This window comes from Kogia breviceps, chromosome 2, assembly GCF_026419965.1.
Source record: "Kogia breviceps isolate mKogBre1 chromosome 2, mKogBre1 haplotype 1, whole genome shotgun sequence".
NCBI lineage: Eukaryota > Metazoa > Chordata > Mammalia > Artiodactyla > Physeteridae > Kogia > Kogia breviceps.
In genome coordinates this window covers 2,519,522-2,538,786 of record NC_081311.1, presented here as the reverse complement: position 1 = coordinate 2,538,786, position 19,265 = coordinate 2,519,522, and the positions used below count along the sequence as shown (strand labels likewise).

Here is a 19,265-nt window from a genome sequence, read left to right as displayed (position 1 = left end):
GGGCTGGTGGAGACCACAGGTGCAGTTCTAACCCGGTGAGATGTGCACGTGGTAGAAGGCGCACAGGTTCCCTGAACACCCACGGGAGGATCCATGGGGCCTGCCCTCAAATTCAGTACAGAGCCCGAGGACCCCCCAGGAGTAGCCTCAAGTGTCTGGGTGGAAGCGATGGCGTTAGTAAGACGGGAGCTTCAGGAGTGGCTCTTTGGAGAGCAGGCAGGGTGCAGTTTGTGGAGAACCAAAAAGACTCCCTCGGCCCTAGGGCAGATGCATGCTGGGCTCCGGAGTCTGGGGAGGGCCCTTGGCTGGCGGCTGAGGTTCCCCTGGTTTTTGAGGATACTAGGACCATGGACAATTTTACCCAGGCCGGAGAGTGCGTGGGAGTTATGGGCAGGGGAGGTGCAAAGGTGGTGAGCGACACTGCCTGGAGTGTCAACATTAGGAGGTGCCAAGGAGAGCCAGGGAAGACCCGAGGTTAGAGGAGCGTGGGGCCTGCGGGCCTGAGTGAGAGGGTCCTGGGGGTGGGCCCATGGTGCCGGAGGCGGCCCACCTGCCCAGGCCGTGCTGCTGGAGGTCACAGTGGGTGACGGGTCTGCGCCCTGGCTGCGCACAGGGATGGCCCCGCCGGGGGCGGGGGTCGGTGGAGGGCCACGCGGTGGCGCGGGTTCGGGCTCTTCAGAACAGAGTTCGAAGCTCCTTGTCAGTGTTGAGGTTCGGAGAGTGCGCAACCTCCCTTCCCCTAACCTCCCATTCCATCCCCACCTTTATGCAATTTCCTTTTAGCTTAAAATTTCACTTTGTTCAATATACACTCACATCACACACGCACACACCATTCTCCCAGCTGCCGTAGGAGTTGCAAGGAACGTACGGCACCCCGACATCCAGGAGCCCCGGAGGCCAGGATTCCTGACAGTCCGGAGCCCCGGGGATCAGGAGCCTAGGACTCTCACTTGGCCCGCCGGTAAGCCCCAACCTCGCGCGTTTCACCGGCTCCCAGCTTCCTCGCGGGCCTGGAGGGCGGAGCGGAGGGCTCGCGGGCCGGAGGCGGGGCGGGGCTTCCGCGTGCAGCCGCCCGGGCCCCTCCCCCATCGACCGCCCGCGCTCGATTGCTCTTGTCTGGCGGCGGCAGCATGGCGGCGGGGGCGGTTGAGGCGGCGGCTGCTGTTGTGGAGGTCGGCTCAGCCGGGCAGTTTGAGGAGCTGCTGCGTCTCCGAGCCAAGTGAGCGGGGCGGCGGGCGGCAGGGTTGAGGGGACGCGGCGGGGGCTGGCCGCGCGGGCTGCCCGGCTTCCTCGCACCCGGCCCGGCCTGGGCGGAGCGGCCGGCGCGGCCCGGACCCCGAGGCTAGGTCCCCGCCCCGGAAGGGGAGCGGGGTCAACCGCAGACCCCCGGCCCGCCGGGCGCCCCGAGGCCCGGGTCCCGCCCTGCCGCTCGGCCCGGGCTCCCGGGGTGTGGCGACGCGGGGACTCAGCCGCGGGTCGGGGGTGGGCGCGGAGACCCCGGCCCCCGCCCGCTTCGTCACGGGCGGGCGGCGGAGGAAGGCCTAGCTAGGTCGGCGGTCCTGCCTCCTTTTCGAGGGGCGTTTAAGGGTGTTGGTGATGGGGCAGACCGCACTGTGTTGCTCTCCTGGCCGAGGACGCGGGTCTTCTGTTTCCTGGACGGGCTCAGCCGCGGTCCGTTCTGGCGTGGCCCACGTGCCTCTCGCCCTTGGGACGGCGTCTGAAGGAGACCCACCGGGATAAAGAGGCCTGGTCTGGGGGAACACATGGAAACCCCGAGCTTGCGAGTCGGCGCCGGCGGGCGGGCACGGGGCCTCCGCGGCGGTCTCGCGGCTTCCGCTGGCCGAGTGCTCTTGGGCTGGGCGGTGTCTCGGGGCATGGCCGGTCGGGGCGGCGGAGCGTCAGCCGATTGCCAGGGAGCCAGCCCCAGAGCCGCTGCGCACGTTTCATAACCAGGCCTCAGCAGTGTCTTCTGCGGTGAGAGGGGTAGGACACTGCCCTCCCGGGGGTGTGGGAACGGACACGCGTGCTGCCTGGCCGGCGGGAGCACTCGCGGCGCCTTCGCGCCCGGGCTCTTCTGCGTGCGGCGGCGCGGCTGCGCGGGCTCGCTGGCAGTGGAAGCGTATTGGAAGCGGGTAGTGAGTACGCTGGCGAGCCGCGGAGTGCGGGTGCGGTGGGAGAGTTCCCGTCTGGCTTCCCCGCCGTGCTGAAGTTAGAGGTGTTCACCAGAGCCGCTCTTGCGGCATTTCCGGTGTTGCTGGGAAACTGCCAGAAACGGGGGAGTGGGGCGGGGCGGGGGGGGGCGCGAATGGAATGACGTGGACTCATTGATGAAAGGTGATTCATCCAGCTCTGCCCCCATTTTACGGCGGCCCACTTAATGGAGTGCCCCAGAGGCGGCGTCTTGAAAGGAGCAGGGCTCGTGTGGACCTGCCCTTCGTAAGTGTTCAGTTGACGGTAACCTGGAGGACTATTTTGCTTTTTGTGTGTTTCACATTTTTGATTTTATGTGTCGTTTTTTAAGGAAAAAAAGTCATTAAGACATCACAGTTGGAAAAAACTTAAATGTTAATTCTTGCTACGGGCCCGTACTTGAAATAATCCGGAAACCAATATACCTTTTTCGTGGTGATGAGTTTAAATGGGCACATGGGGAGGAAGTGATGCTTGGCGTCTGCGGAAGGAACAAATCTATGTTACTTTTGCTGAAAATGGCAGCATTTCAGAATATTAAATAGTACTTGTTAATGTAGTTACTTAACGTCTACTTTACAAATCATCACTTCCCAATTTTAAAATTTCATGTGAACTGAAAACTGTTCTTGCTTAAGTCAAATAATCAGACGTTTATGTTACTGAAACCTCAGTTGGTCTATACAGTGGGGATATTAATACCCATTTACAGAGTAATTAAGGTTTTTACCCATTTGTAAAATATTTAACAGAGTCTAATACTATATGATTTTAATAAATGGTAGTTGGTGTTACCTGCGGAGGAATAACTGTAAGAGCAGAACACCTGTAATAACAGAGAAACAACTGTTTATCAATCACTAATTATCTTACTGATAAAGAACCAAGGTTCGTTACATTGTTTAACGTAACAGCCGTTAGGATTTGAATCTCCTCTTTCTCTAAAGGTTTTCCTTAAACAATGCACCCTGCATATTGGGCTGTCCATGAAGGTGGAGAGAATACTTACATATAATCCAAGAGAGGGTGATAGCGTTTATGTTTGTTTCAGGTTTATGTCCTTATGATATTAGGCATCGTGTACTTAATTGGAAAGTGGAAGTTAAGCATCTAAATTTGAGAATATTGTGGATAATGTAAAGTAACAACATTAATATCTTTCTGTAATGTTTTCAAAGTGCTTGTATATTTTTGTTTGATCTTCCCAACCTCCCAGGGTGTTACTGCTATTTTACAGATGTGGAAGTTAAGTTAAATTACTCTTCCAACCCACATTAGTAATAATGGAATTTAAGTTGTGTACGTGTGCTTTTTTCTTTTCTTTTTTACATACGTTGGCTCATACTGTTAAAAAGTTTGGTAGCCTATTTTAATTTTTAAAAAATGTACTCATTGTGAGCATTTTCCCATGTCATTAAACATTCTTTGGCATTTGGTTTTTAATGGCTTTATGATATTTTATTGTATGGTCATTAAGAAAACTATCTTGTTGAACGATAGATTTTTACAGTTATTTGCTACGTGAAATACTGGGAAAATATTCATATACGTACATCTTTGTCTCTTTAATGACTTCTGTAGGATAGATACTTGAAAGTGTGTAAGTATGTTGAAATTTCAGAAAGGTTCTAATTTAATTTTTACTGGTAGGATATGAAAGTGCCGTCTCACTGTATCCTTTTTGTCATTGAATATTACGATTTTAAAAATCTTTTTTTCAGTTTGGTAAAAAGAGGTATCTAACTTTTAAAAGATTGAGGTATTAACTTATATACTGTAGTAAAATGCACAGATCTTAATTGCTGGGTGTGATGAATTTTGACATTTGTGTTAACACAAGTGACCAACATTCAGGACAGGAATATAGAGCCCCAGAATGCTCTTTAGGCTCTTTCCAGTAATCCCCCACCAGTGATCTGCTTTCTGTCACTGTAGATGAGTTGTGCCTTTTCTTGGACTTTATGTAAATGGAGTCGCAGAACTCCTGGTCTTTCGTGTCTGGGTTGTTGTGCTCAGTGTATTTTGGGGATTCATCCATGCTGCCGTGTATCTGTAGTTGGTTCCTTTTTTATTGCTGAGTGGTATTGCGTTGTGTTAATATACAGCAGTTTCTCCAGTTTGTGGACATTGAGTTACTTGCAGGTTTCGGCTGTTACGCGCCAGGCTGCTGTGAACATTTCTGTGCAGTTGTTTCGTGGGCCTGTCTTCCTTCCCACCATCCCTTAGGCCCCAGAGGCCCCCCGCCACGCTGTGCAGAAGCTCTGTGAGAGGAGGCTGGAGTAGGCCGGGGCTCACGCGGGAGGCTTTGCGGGGCCAGGTAGCTCACTTCTGCCCCGCAACGCACTGGCCACAGCTCAGTTCCGGGGCTCCAGCCCGGGACACAAGCGAGACTGAGAGCTGTAGTCTAGCTGCATGCCGGAGAGGAAGAGGCAGCAGGGGTTGGTGAAATACTTCCTCCATAGTCTCTGCTCACCTACCCACACGCTGAGGCTCCTGCCTTCTGCTGCTGCACTGGGAACCCATGGAGTAGGGGCCCTGCCACGTGTCCTTCCCCACCTTAGGTGGCTCTGCCTTTAGAGCCTCCTGCATTACTCTTGTGTGCCCCTGGGCAGCCCTTCGGTCTTCCTCGCTCCTGTGTGTGACCCCTGTTCTCCATTTTCCTTCGTTTCAGCACATGACCTTGCTTCCTACCTGGAAAACAGGACTTCCAGAAGCATCTTCCAGAACTCTTCTTCGACTTGCCCCTCCCCCGACACCTACACATTTACTTGTAGCTTCACCCATTCTTTTTTTTTTTTTTTTTTTTTTTGCGGTACGCGGGCCTCTCACTGCCGTGGCCTCTCCCGTGGCGGAGCACAGGCTCCGGACGCGCAGGCTCAGCGGCCACGGCTCACGGGCCCAGCCGCTCTGCGGCACGTAGGATCCTCCCGGACCGGGGCACGAACCCGTATCCCCTGCATCAGCAGGCAGACTCCCAACCACTGCGCCACCAGGGAAGCCCAGCTTCACCCATTCATGATTTCTTTGCTCCTGACCTGGAGGAGATTGTCCCTCTTCTCAAGGCGAGTTCTTCTCTGCTCTCAATTTCCCTCTCCTGCCACCTTTGAGACCTTGAATCCTTAGCTGTCTCTCGTGTGTTCAGCCTCTCCCTCCCCATTTGCACTGTTCCCTCACAAAATAAACGATGAAAATTTTCTTGTATTGAAAAAAGCCCATTCCTTGGTCCTGTCTTGATCCTTGCTCTCTCTCTGTTTACAGCCCAGTCTCTGTTTACAGAGTACGTTTCTAGCCATCTCTGCTTCCTCATCCTCAGTCCAGTGGTCCACACACTGCTTGTGTCATCCACTGGACTTAACTCTCACTATTGCTGGCTGCCCTTCCTGCTGCATTTGATGATTGTCTCTCCTTCCTTCTTGACTTCTGGGAGACCCTTGCTGTGTGCCTCTTAGGTCCCTTCTCTGGTCTACCACCAGGGCTCCTTTACCACCGTCTGTCCTAACTTAGTGTTGATGAGCCCCAGAGGCTCTGCCCTCGGCCTCCTCTTTGTCCTCCTGCATGGATGAGCATGGTGCCGGCGCTGTTTCTTGATTCCCAGATCTGCAGATCAGGCGTGGACTTCTTTCTTGAGCTCCAGACTATCACAGCCCACTAGGCTTCCTTTCCTCTCAGGTTGGCAGCTTCTGTACTGTGATTCGTGGCTAGTGCTACCACTAGCCGTCAGTCACTAAGCCAGAAACTTGGAGGTACTGAAATTTAGACTGTGCTCCAGTGCCACCAAATCCTGCCCCCCGCTCTCTGAAGTCCCCAGTGCCTCCCTCGGCTTCTGGCCCCCAACACTACTTGGTAGGCTCCTCCTGCTTCTCTCAATACTTAGCTCACATGAGCCAAGTATTCTATTCCTTTCCTTGCCCAGGGCTAGCTGTCCTTGTTTCTTGTCTCCGTGTAGCATATTTTTCAATGTATTTTCTTCCTGGATTTTCAGATTTTTTTGTAGTCAAGGGGGATTATATTTGAATTTGGAATTCTGTAAAACTGAAGGGTTTTTCAGTTGGGTATGAGGATAGACTTAAATATATCTTTGCCAAGATAATTTTATATGAAAATAGTTGATAGATACATACTGAGATTCCTGAGAATTTCATTGACAATTTATTAATCGCTATTCTGTCTGTTCATTCTATCAATTTTTAGATAATCTTCTGTAGCATAATAAAAAAAAGTATGTGAAAAGCAGCTCCCTTTTTTCCCCTTTGTTTTCTGGTTATATACCTTCATTTACAACATTTTATTTCTATTCCTATGGTCACCTCATCACAGTACCATGTCTAAAAAGTAAATACGAACATGAATAGTAGTAACGCACATACAGTCATTTTGCACAAACGTTGTGCCTTGACTACAGAAATCTAGTTTCCATCTTTCTTTCCTAAGGGTCTCAAAATAGAGTTAATTTATGTGGCTAGTAGTTGAGGTGGATGAATATTCAGAACCACTTCATCTGAGCTAAGTATTGACTCAAGAAATACCATTAACTTGAAAATTCATCCAAAAGATTCTCAAGACCTTGCAAGTTATATTTCTGTGTTTAACATAACAAGATTCTAGCAGTACAAAAACAGTTCAGGCGGTCCCTGTACAGGTTTCTTTGCTAATAGAATTTGATCTGCATCAGTATTTGCTTATTTCTAAAGCGACTATATTTTTAAAAACTGCATTTTATGGATTTGCAGGTCCCTCCTTGTAGTCCATTTCTGGGCACCATGGGCTCCACAGTGTGCTCAGATGAACGACGTGATGGCAGAGCTAGCCAGGGAACACCCCCAGGTCTCATTTGTGAAGGTACTGTATTTCCAGTGTCATGTCTTTTAAGAATTTAATTCTGATTTATGGGTTAGACTACATTTTATTAACATACAAGGGAGGACTGGTGTGGGATTCCTCATGTTCGTAGCTGTGCTGGGAATCACAGTAGATTATTCTTACACATCTTAAAACGGTTTTGCATTTTTCAAGTACCGAGTGTTGTAAAACTCACCACACTTTCCCTGACACGTCCTTGGTTGGGAGGACAGGATGGCAGTCGGGGGAGTGTCTACGTGGGCAAAAAGCAGATGAGATCATTCATTTGGGGGAATTGTGGTTTTAATATTGTAAACATAGTAACAAGACTTACTTCATTGAAAAGCTAGGTGTGACACGGAAAGTGATTCAGAAAGGGTGTGTGAAGGCCGCTGTAAGGAGGGGGAAAGTAGGACGAGGTTACTGTCAGGGCTGGAGAAACGGGGTTCTTCTGACCTGTGGGGAAGCAGAGGAAAAGGAAGCCAGTCTCTCCCTCGCTGCCTTTTTTTAAACCTCCGTTGTGCATGCTCTGCGTTCCTAGTCTCTTTTCTTGGGTAGGTAGTACTAGGAAAGTGAGAGTTGTGACTGGATTAGCTCACTTGGTTTAAGCACATTTAACGTTATCAGTCAGGATTTAGTACTCATTTAGGCAGCAGGGCCAAAATAGGAGCTGAATATCTTAGAAATGAAATTTTGGGAAGGGAGAAAGCTGAATCCTTAGTATTTAAAAAAGCAGACAGGAAACTAAAGCTTTATTTTTATTTTTTTAAAATAAATTTATTTATTTATTTTTGGCTGCATTGGGTCTTTGCTTGCTGCGCACGGGCTTTTCTCTAGTTGTGGCGAGCAGGGGCTACTCTTCGTAGCGGTGCGTGGGCTTCTCGTTGCGGTGGCTTCTCGTTGCGGAGCACGGGCTCTAGGCATGTGGGCTTCGGTAGTTGTGGCTCGCGGGCTCTAAATCTAAAGCGCAAGCTCAGTAGTTGTGGCGCATGGGCTTAGTTGCTCCGCGGCATGTGGGATCTTCCTGGACCCGGGTTCAAACTCGTGTCCCCTGCATTGGTAGGCGGATCCTTAACCACTGTGCCACCAGGGAAGCCCAAAGCCTTATTTTTTAAAACCAGGGTTTGTGGGGCTTCCCTGGTGGCACAGTGGTTGAGAATCCGCCTGCCGATGCAGGGGATATGGGGTCGTGCCCCGGTCCGGGAAGATCCCACATGCCGCGGAGCGGCTGGGCCCGTGAGCCATGGCCACTGAGCCTGCGCGTCGGGAGCCTGAGTTTGTTCCACAACGGGAGAGGCCACAGCAGTGAGAGGTCCCGCGTACCGCAAAAAAACAAAACCAAACCAGGGTTTGTGAGTTCAGAGGATATGTTGGCAAGTATACCTGTACATGGGGTTAAAAGTGATGTCAACTGTGTTGCTTGTATGCCGCTTTTTATGTAAACTGAAGACCCAGAATTCTGACATACTAATCCATTTGTATAGTGAATGATATAATTTTCAGATAGTTTCTATATAAATAAGTGTGCTTTGAATAGGTATTGCACTTAGATGGTTCAGAAATCAAAACAGTTTAAAAAGATGTATACTGAGAAGGTCCGCCTACTCCTTCCCCTGTCAGCCCTGTTGTCCTATCCTGTATGTAGCTGTTTGTATTAATTTTGCATGAATCCTTCCAGTGTTTCTTTATGCAGATAGAGCAAGTATGAATATAATGGTTAGCTTTTTAAAATTTAAGGACTTATTTAAAATTCTAATGAAATGTGTAATGAAACCTTAGAATGTAACCCTAAAATGTTCAATATAAATAATGGAAGGGAACATTAAAACTGCATGTTTGGTCAGTGATAAAAGATAATGATTACAAGTGAAATGAATGATTAAACATTCAATCATAAGATTAATCAGGATGATGGTAATTGTTGTAAGTCTGCTTTTATGTGTATAATGTTACTGGTTTAAGTAGCACATTGTTCTTAGCTGCCATTTGAATGATTTATTTAAAGTAACTATAGAATTACTTCTCACATTGGTACCAAACTTGGCAGTGAGACTTTAAGTTGTTCAAGTGCTTAAGTGTCTCAGCAAGCCAAGGGTTGGGAAGCCCTTATCTGTTGGGGATACCTGAACCCAACTGCACCTGCCATTCACGGAGAGGAGGGTGACAGGGCTGGTTGGGTAGTTTGCCCAGGTTGTTACTTTCTGCAAATTCACTCTGGCATAGTTTTTCTTGCTTAGACATCCTCAAAGGTAAGGATTATTTGCATGGAATTTGGAAGGTGGGTACTTTTAAAGGCCACAGTGCTGAATAATAGCCAGGAGAGGTAAAATATTTGAGAGATTTCTTGGCATTTCCCAGTAAGAAAGGCATGTGGTTCATTTCAAAACTGCTTTCTCAGTGAGAGCTTTGTGAAACTTGTAGGGTATAGAATTGATGTTCTCCTACCCTCTATTTCTTTTGATTTCTTGGTCTCTTTTTTTTTTTTTTTTAATGACTGCCATCGTTCGGCATTTTTTACTTGATGTGTAAGAGGTTAGTTCATTCTGTGACTTAGATTTACAGAATCATTATATAGATGGTTTTAAACACTATGTTTTTAATAGTTTGATTGTAAAGGTTTGTGATCATCAACAATTCCTTATTTTGTAGAAGATGGTGAAATAATACCAGAGAAAAGCTAGCATACATTTTTGGTCCCAGTAGTTTGTGCTCATTGGAGTAGGTTGCTGAAAGGCAAGATTTTCACATCTATTACATCTGAATCCCCTCACTTCCTGGACTGCAGATATGGTAATAGAGTACCTGTGCTCCTTCCTGGTGCCATGTTGAGGCTGCATGCTGGTTGCACTCACCTGCATGGGCTGCCATGTCCAGTCAAGTCCTGGGGCTGTGTCCCACCCTGGTGTTCTCACACTTGCAGGGGCGTGGAGGAGATCTATGCGTTATTTCTGTTGCTGGAAGTCTCACAGAAACCTTCGTTTGTTCAGAATAAAATTAACCAGCTAATTAAAATATCAAGTGCCTTTGCTTTTCAAATTATGTAAAGTCAGTTTGTTAGCACTTTAAAATGGGAATACATGTTTATCATTAAATCAAATTGTTTGGTAGATAGACTATTTCAAGATAGTTTCTGGAAGGGGCTGGGAAGAAGGAAGAATAGTATTGGGTCATGAAATTGGGTTCCACTAGTCATGTTCCCGGTCCAAGTCAAATCCATCTTTTAATAGGAGTGGCAATTTATTTTAAAAATTTTGTAGTTGATTTTATTATTTTATTTTTTAAGTAAAGATTGTGTATATTTAAGGTGTACAACATGATGATTTAAATCAAATCCATTTTGTGTGAAGTCTTTCTTGTGTACTTACGTGGCTTTAAAAAATTTTTTTTCCCCCTCTTTCCTCTCTCTCCGAAACTAGTCTTTGCCATTGTTTGGACTGTTAGTCGGGGAATATCTTGTATCTTCATCTGCTCTGTCATTTCGTTCCCGTTTTGTTGGCTTCTTGACTAGATGGTGGGATACTTGAGGTAGGGACCTTTACTTTACCATGTTTTTTTTGTTGTTGTTGTTTGTTCGTTTTTGTTTTAAATTGCTTTCCTTTGTGCAGGTGGGAGCAGAGAATATTGATCAGTTTATTTGGCATCTTAGAGAACATGTGTAGGATCGCATTTTCTAGGAACTCTAAGATGTCTCTCAGATAATTCTAGTAGAATTGTTAAATCTTGAAAAACATCCTAGTTTTAGTCGATGCTGTCTTGGTAATAAAAAAATACCACAGTTAACATAGTTTATTAGCTGTTACTGGGCTAAGTTTGTCAATGTCTTAAAAAAAGTTATCAAATGTTAATTTACATACTATTTTGAAATTTATATTTGACTATCTGACAAATAAGGAATTTGATTTTGAAAATTTTTCCTTTTGTATCTTGTCACGGCAGAAAGAAGCCCTGTAGGAGGTATGACAGAATGTCCCGGAATGTCAGGTGGTTTTGTTTGCTTGCTCGTTTTATTGAAATATAGCTGATTTATACTGGAATGTCGAATTTCATCATCTGGCCTTAACCTTGGAGGCTCATTGCCACCACTGGCAAGTAGTCATTCCCATTTTGGCTTAGGAATAGTGACCACTGTTAGTTCAATATTCTGTTCACAATTTCTTTCTTGAACACTTGATTATACACCACACAGTATGCTAGTTACTGGGAATGTGGAACAGTAAAGGTACAGACAGTAAATGGGTAACACATAGTACCAAGGTAATTTCAGGCGGTAGTAAGTTCGGCAAAAGAAATGAATAGGCAGGTTATGAGACATGGGAACTTGGGTGGGTGGGCTGCTTTATTTAGGTTGGGCTGAAAAGGTGTATCTAATAAGTGAGAGTTAAAAAATGAGAAGGTGGCAGTCATTGGAAGAGCTGGGAGAGAGCTTTTAGGTAGAGGCTTAGCAAGTGTAGACTTTAGAGGATCAGCAGTTGGCCAGTGGGGCTGGAGGGCAGTGAAGGGAGAGGCTCTGACATGAAGTCGCAGAGGTAGGCAAAGGCCAAGTGGCCTTGTGGGCAGCGGTCACGTTTTGGTTTTATTCCAAGTGCACTGGAAGTGACATAGTCTGATTCCTAAGTCAGTTACTATGGCTGCCATGTGGAGAATGGTTTGAAGGGGTTAGGGGTGCAGACTAGAAGCAGGTCTACTAGTTAGGAGGCTGTTTCACTGGGCCAGGTGAGAGATGCCTTAGACACTAGTGGGGAGAATGTTGTAAGTAATGTCATGGTCTGAGCCGGTTTATATTTTGGAGGGGGGGCACCCAGGAGACCTGTTGATGGATTGGATGTCAGGGGTGAAGGAAATGAGATTAGTCAAGGTTGTCTCCTTTTTGATCTGAGCAAGTAGATGGCTTAAATGAGATAGGGATGCCTTGGGGAGGAACAGGTCTTAGTTTGAGATATCCAGTAGGGATCTGAGTGCGGATGTCGAGTGTGTGGCTTGGAGGTGAGAGGAGTGGTCTGGCCTGGAGAGAACTTGGGTGGCAGTACCATATTGGTGCTCCTTAGAGCCAGGGGGCCATATGAGACCGCTCTAGGAAAACGAGCGTAGGCAAGAGGAGTAGACTCAGAACCAAGTCCTGGGCTCTGCAGCCATGTGGTGGTTGGCCAGAGGTGAAGGAAGAAGCCAGAGACTCGGTCTGAGAGTTGGAGGAAAAGAAACCACAGAAAGCCAAGGGAAGGGTATCAGAGAAAGTGGGTGTGGTCATCCTTACTGAACGATACTGAAAGGTCAGTAAAATGAAGGAAAAAGGCGTAACCATCGGATCTGGTGGCCACAGGGCCGCCGAGAGCTGGAGTGCGACTCTGGAGCCAGACTGCCTTGCTCCACTGCCCAGCAGCCTTGTCCTCTCAGCATGTGACCTGTAGCCTCTTTAAGTTCCGGTTTCTTCCTGAAGACGGCACCCGTTGTGACGGTTAAGTGAACTCAGCGCCTGAACGCACTCACAACGGGGTTGGTCTTTATCATCTCGATGGTCAGTGGTGACCCTGGTAAATTGAAGGAGATGATGCAGAATTCCCTTCCTCTGGACTCACCTTGCTTTAGGAACACCTCCCTGCCCTCCTCCCCCTTCTCCACAGACACAAAGCACACTGTGTGGGGAGAGTCCGAGTTTGAGATTCACGGTATAGGAAGCATGTGGTTCCCCCAAAGGCCTTCCGGCTGGGAATCCATTCTGGAAGTATTCGTGTCTGTTTTGTCCTGAAGTCATGTATAAGTCCTATCTTTGAAATTTGATTATTTCTTGTTTGATTGTTGTAGTAGAAAAGTTAACCATAGTATAGTGCAAAAAGCACAGGCTTTGTAGTCAAACAAACATGGGTTTGTTTCTCAACCCTGCTGCTTATTAACTGTGTCTGGAAGTGACCTCTTTACCTGGCCCCCTGTGAAGCTGAGATGATTACATGCCCCATACTTCCCAGGCTGTGACAGGTCTAGGTGGTCTCATGTAAAGGCATGTCGTGGTTTATGGCACAGAGCAGGCCTCCAAGGAAGGCATTAGCTCTTATTGGCCATCTTTGTTCTCTTCGGAATGCAGAAGAAAATGAAAATTAAAAACTTCTGGTATTTATACATTTATCTTCTACTTCCATTGTTATTAACGATTATGTTGTTTTACATCCAACGGAAATATTTCCAAAGAGTTTTAGTGTTGTGAAGGTTTCGGACTTCAGGTGCCCTTGATATTCTGGGGAATGGCTTTGCCTTTCTTTAATGGTGCTCCTGGCCCAGGCTCAGGAGGATTTGCCTGTCACCGTTGCCTTTGTCTTATTAAGATCTCGTCTTCTGGGAGCTCATTTAAGGGAGGCACATGTAGCGATCCTCCTGGCTTCAGCAGGAATTTCAAGAGCATCATTTGCTTCCCAGAAGAGTTGTCAGTAAGGGACCCTACTGAAAACCAGCGGGAATATGAGAAGAAGAGATCAAGTTTCAAAAGCATATAAGAATTTGATTTTATGAGTCAGGATGCTGCTTGTTTTGTTCTGGTTTAAAACTCTTTTATCTTGTTTATACTTAGTGTTGCCTGGTTTTTGATTTGTATCACTTTTCTGTTAGAATCCAGGAGTGCCGGCGATGGGGATCTTCACTGAGCCTGGTCCAGTCAGTGCCCCGTGTGTGGTGGGCACTCACCAGCTGTTAGCCTCAGGATAGCTAGTGATGCGCTGCCTTTGTCATCACCTTTGTGCTCTTCTTTGGTCTGAGTGTGGAACTGCATGAAGGAATATGGCACAGAAGTTTCTTAGACTTTAGAAAGAGTCTCTTCTAAATAGCTGTCTCCGAATGCTTTACTTTCTCTTTGTTCTTTTTTCAGTTTTATTGGACATTTGACATCGACTTTAAAATGTATATAATTTTTCACATTGGAGAATGAAAATAATGTAAAATATTGTGTCAAAAGGGCGTTGTAAAGAAATGAGAATTAAGGTGGTAAGAGAGCACCCAAGGACGTATGGGCTGGAGACACACGCCAAAGACAGACGGCTGCTTCCCGCTTTGTCACTGCCGCCCATTTGATGGGCTAGGGCTCCAGACAAAAACAGTGTCTCCAGCCCGGTGGGGGTCTTTCACTCCTGGAAGAATGCAGTGTATATAGTTTAAACTCTTTAACAGTAGAACTTATCAATAAATTTTATTTTCTACAGGTGTAGTGTGAATTTAGATTTTTATTTGTTTTCAGAGTTTATATTACATTGACAGTCCCATGAGGGAAAGATACAATGTATCTCAGTTTTTCTCAAAGTATACAGTTTAGAAAGTCTGAGTAAAAAGCTTGAGGTAATTGTGTTCTAATTATTTAGAAAGAGCATTACTAAATAATGTTTAAGTTTGTGTATCAGATACCACATCACATCTTGTTGAAGGACTTCAAGGAAATTATTGAATAGAATGTGGTCATCTTATTTAAAATGTATTTAAATGTATGAATAGACCTAGAAGCAAGTAACCTAGCAAGATATTTGCTTTGGGTCCAGCAGTCTTGCAGGAGTTAAAAGTAAAATTTATCAGACATCAATAGTTTATTGAAGAAATACTCCTTTTTGCTTCATAATTTGCAGAAGGCTGCAACTGTCAGTCATGATGTACTGCCTCTTGAAATTAGTCAATAGAGCAAACAGCAAGAATTGCTGTGGGCAGAAAATAAGCACTGTAATCATGACATAACTGGGGTCAGTGATTTATGGATTTCAATATAGTCGTAGCTGCATATGATTGAAAATTTACTAGGTCACTAGTGCACCAAAAATTTTATTCACAGCCTCCAGGCATCTTTTGAAATGTGCAACAAAATAAAAACCACTGAACCTGTTTTGATACTGCAGACTCAGTTGATGACATGCCAGCCCAGTTGAGTCTCATTTAAATGTAAATGTGTCATAAACTTTTGTACAATACTCTTTAAAAAACGTCAACTACTTGAAGGGATAATGCATGTGAAACTGATTGACGTTGAAGTAGTAAAAAAAGGATCTTTTTATAATCACACTTAAATTCTTTTATTTTAAAGTTGGAAGCTGAAGCTGTTCCTGAAGTATCTGAAAAATATGAGATTAGTTCTGTTCCCACCTTTCTGTTTTTCAAGGTAAGGATAAAGATGGCAGAAGAGATCGTCTGTCTGCAGTGGGCCACGGGGCTATCTGTGTTGGTTCCTTTGCCCTCTCCCCTGCTCCCTGAACATTAGGCATTTGCTTGCTCCTGGCTTTGCCCTTTCTTCTTGTAGTCTCATCGTTTGCTTGCCCTTGGGGGTCCTGGAAAAGGGGCATGGACTGTGGAGTTCAGCCACCAGGATTGGAGAAAATTCCAGATAACGTGGTTGTAAACCCAGAATGTTCCCTGAGTTGGGTCAGAAGTTGGTTGTTTGGGGCATGTGCCTGGACGTAATGAAACATCTGGCTGGTTCTTGTTTGATTAATGACTCCTTTAGGAAGTGGGTGCAAATCAGTACTTCAGAGTACCCCCTGGGTTTTAGCATAGTCCCCCAAGTACCTCATTTATGCTTAAGAGTAGATTTGATCCCAGCGAGGGTGGGGAAATCCTTTCTGTCCTGGTTTGAGAAGTAGTGCTGCTTTCCTAGTATGTTCCCGAAAAGGAAAAAAGAAAACAATTATTTATTTCTAAAATTGAGATGCATAGCAGGTAAACTGTAATCAGATTTAAAAAAAACTTTTCCAGTGATAATGTTGACCTCTTTAAAAACTGGCTAGAACTATGGATTTGTGCTCGTTGTAATTTTAGAGCCTAAAATATAGAGATGATAAAGAGAAATGCACACATACTCTAAATGACTTTTTTAACTTTAGAATTCTCAGAAAATGGACCGGTTAGATGGTGCCCACGCCCCAGAGTTGACTAAAAAGGTTCAGCGACATGCGTCTAGCGGCTCCTTCCCACCCAGTGGTAATGAGCACCCGAAGGAAGACCTCACCCTTCGCCTGAAGAAGTTAACTCACGCTGCCTCCTGCATGTTGTTCATGAAGGGGACTCCTCAGGAGCCGCGCTGCGGTAAGGGGCTGCTCTGAGGATACTCACCGGGAGGGGCGCAGTTGAGGCGACACGCTCTGTGCAGGCTGCGCCGTATGTCTGATACTTGTGTTCAGACACTCTTAGAAGAGCGGGAAATGTTATAACTCCCAGGGGGTTCTATAATTAGGTGTGAGAACTCGTTTGCAGTGTAGACTCAGAATGTTGGAACCAAAAGGCATCTTGGAAATCATCTGATTCAAGATCTTTGTTGTCTGCTACCTAAGTCCCAGTGAAGGTGACTCGCTTGGGTCGCTGGTTAGCAGAGTTGAGATTAGGTTCCGGCTGCCAGACTGCTGTCTCCATTAATGGGCTTTTGGGCTGTTCAGTTAATTTTGCTCTTAACACTTACCTCTCTTTCTTGGCAGCCTCCTTTTGTTCACATAGTCTAGATTTAGCAGTTTGAAAATGTACAGAATTGCAGTAGTGTTCCTATGTCTACCCGGTGTACTTCTGCCTTCCCTGTTGTCTCTCAGCGTCTGATGACTCTATTATTCACCCATTGATGTCAATTCCAATTTGTAGCTGCTCATAATTTAAAGATTCCCAATTCTGTGGCTTAGAGTCACTCTTACTGTCTTACCACAGGCATGGTGAGAATTTTGTCCTTGAGTAAGTCTCAGAGTTATTTGGCCCCTCTGGTATTGGGGTTACATTGTTTCCTTTTTACTGTGCCTTGTACAACATCATTATGCTGCATAATGGAGCATTTAATGCCTTTTGGTGATGCGAGTTTGTTTGAACTGCACAGGAGGGATTTATTAAGATAGGTGGCAGGAAAGTTGAGTGTGTTATTGATATGATTACTGCATGTCCAGCGTGACTTTATAATATAGCCAAGCTTCCAATATAAAGTTAATTGTAAATTTTTCCCTGTATAGTTAGCAAATTACATATTAAAGTATGAAGCAGTCTAGTTTTAAACATAAAAGTTTCATGATGAATTCTATCTTAGGAAGGTAAAGAAATGGTTCTTTTTTCTCTCAGTGATGCTTGAAAATTTTCCTTGCTATTATTTCCATGTCAGATGCCTGCTGTTTGTGTATTGAAAGGCTAACTTAGTCTGTACTAGAGTTAACCAAAGATAGCAACAGATAGTCTCTGTGTTTTGGTTGTTTTTAATGGATGTTGCAACTGGTTCAGTTTCTCCCATCAGGCATGAAAATCATTTCTAGTACTTTATGTGGTGACCTAATAACAGGGACTTAAATCAGTCCAGTGGATTTTATTTAATACCTTCATTGAAGCCTGAAGTGCTGTAGAACTGGTTGTAAGATGTGGAGGAACCGGTGGGACAGGTTATACACAGGAAACCTACAGTAAAACCAGTAGAATATTATTTCCTTTGGGAATGAACAGTAGTGTTCTCTTAATCATTTCTGAATAATAACCTAATGAAATTGGCAGGTGGTAAAAACTGAAGCTTAGGGAAGGTATTCTGAGGCAGCAGAGAGGAAAGTGATAAATATACTGGAAAGCCTCGCAGACCTAGATGTCACGACAGGTGAGCTGCAGTCCTAACTGCCCCTGTGCCGGCCACCTGCCTTGATAACTTGAGGTACAAATCAGTTACCTTCCGTGTGACTTCACTTCTTCCTTGGTGGTGTTGGGGGTTGGAGCCAGTCTTGGAGAGCTTTTCAATTCAGATATTGTATGATTATTCAAATAAATTAGAATTATACTTAGAAATAATCATTTTTCTGCTTTTACCTTTTACTTCATTAGACTGGATTTATGATGTATTTCTGCCCATTTTTATATTAACCATCTTAGTGGCATTTGGAAGACTGTGCAAATAACGAGGTAGAATAAAAAAGAAACTTTGAAATATTTCAGAGCAATAGGAAAAAACGCTGTATTATAGACATTTAGATAAATACTTGGGGAATTAAAAAAAGATTTTTAGATACATATTATAAACAGTCTCATTCCGTACAAGTACTTATTTTATTGTTTATAAATTTTTTATAACTACACTTTAATACGCTTTTCTGTTTCCCAGTATTTTGGTTTCTGTTACATCATGTCTTTCTATCACATACAGTAAATAGATTATTTTAGAGTTTTGGTATTCTTTGAAAAAACATCTACTTAAGGATTAATTGGGAGTCTCTTATTGTGACTGTGCCCTGCTGCTTCCGTCACTGATGCTGCTCTGATTCTGTTTGTCCTTTTCTGTGTGCACTGCTACGCAAACTGTCTTCATCTTCAAACTGTTCTCTTACAGGAATGTACACGACTTTCACCTTCTTCCTTTCTGAGCCTGTTTAGTGGACAGTTGTTTCTGCTTTTCTGGTGGTTTAGAGATGAGGCGTAGGCAAAGCCTCCTTTATTAAAGAATGGCCATCAGTGCTCATGAGCTCAAGTGGCTGGTATTTCCATATTTTGCACAGAATTCACTTTGAAAGCACTACCGTCAGTAACACGCATTACTCCCTTTGGACGCCCTTTGTGGAGTAGAGCTACACTTTATTTTTCATGAGCGGACCCCCCCTTGCTTTCATTTAATCAGAAAAGCATGAATGAATAACATTTAAAATTTGCATCAAGGAGACCTTGAAAGCCATTTCAGGGTCTGCCCTGGAATCTACTTGGACTCAGCCCAGCCCCTGCACATTGCACATCTCTGTCTTCTCGACCTTCTCTTTTGGGCTCTACCTAGAGAATGGTATGGTGTATTAGGAGCCTGACATGTTGATAGGGTCTCAGTCGTCAAAGAATTAGATTATCCTTATTCTGTGCTGCTCAGGAGGACAGGAAAGAGAGGGCTCTCATGTTTTAGGATGATTTTCAAGAAGAGCTGAGACGTACATCTTTTTAAACAGAATGATAAATCCTTCAACATGCAGGTTAATCAAGTTATTTGGCAGTTCCTGTATCTATTTCTGCTAACAAAGATTTTAGCCAAGCAAAAGGTATTTGAACCACAGTGCAGAAATTTCTCCTGCAGTGAGAGTCATCTAACTGAGTTTTACTTTTTAAATCAGACACAAAAACATTGCAGGTTCCGCAGTGTTCTTCAGGGTCTCGTTCTTGTTACCTAGTGGGACAGTTAGGCTCCTTATTCATGTCTTCTGTCATGAGCAGAAATGATTGTGGGTAGAAATGGTGGTTCTGGGACAGTTAAACGTGGTTTTTCTACTTTTAAATATTTTTATTGCATGCATGCATTTTTC

At 45.0% G+C, this 19,265-nt stretch overlaps 1 protein-coding gene across 3 annotated transcripts in view; it reads left to right on the top strand.

Annotated features, from left to right (window-relative positions):
• Positions 1–1,101: 1,101 nt before the first annotated feature.
• GLRX3 (glutaredoxin 3) overlaps positions 1,102–19,265 on the top strand; it is a 31,026-nt gene continuing 12,862 nt past the window's right edge. The window contains exons 1-5 of one of the 3 annotated variants that reach the window (XM_059051002.2): positions 1,747–1,977; positions 2,351–2,439; positions 6,924–7,032; positions 15,077–15,151; positions 15,870–16,071. In XM_059051002.2, the coding sequence (XP_058906985.1) occupies positions 2,381–2,439; positions 6,924–7,032; positions 15,077–15,151; positions 15,870–16,071 (445 nt within the window). In that variant the 5' untranslated portion in view covers positions 1,747–1,977; positions 2,351–2,380. Of the gene's footprint in view, positions 1,223–1,746; positions 1,978–2,350; positions 2,440–6,923; positions 7,033–15,076; positions 15,152–15,869; positions 16,072–19,265 lie in introns of those variants that run through there. The other 2 variants (XM_059050991.2, XM_067024200.1) reach the window with 2 other exon arrangements.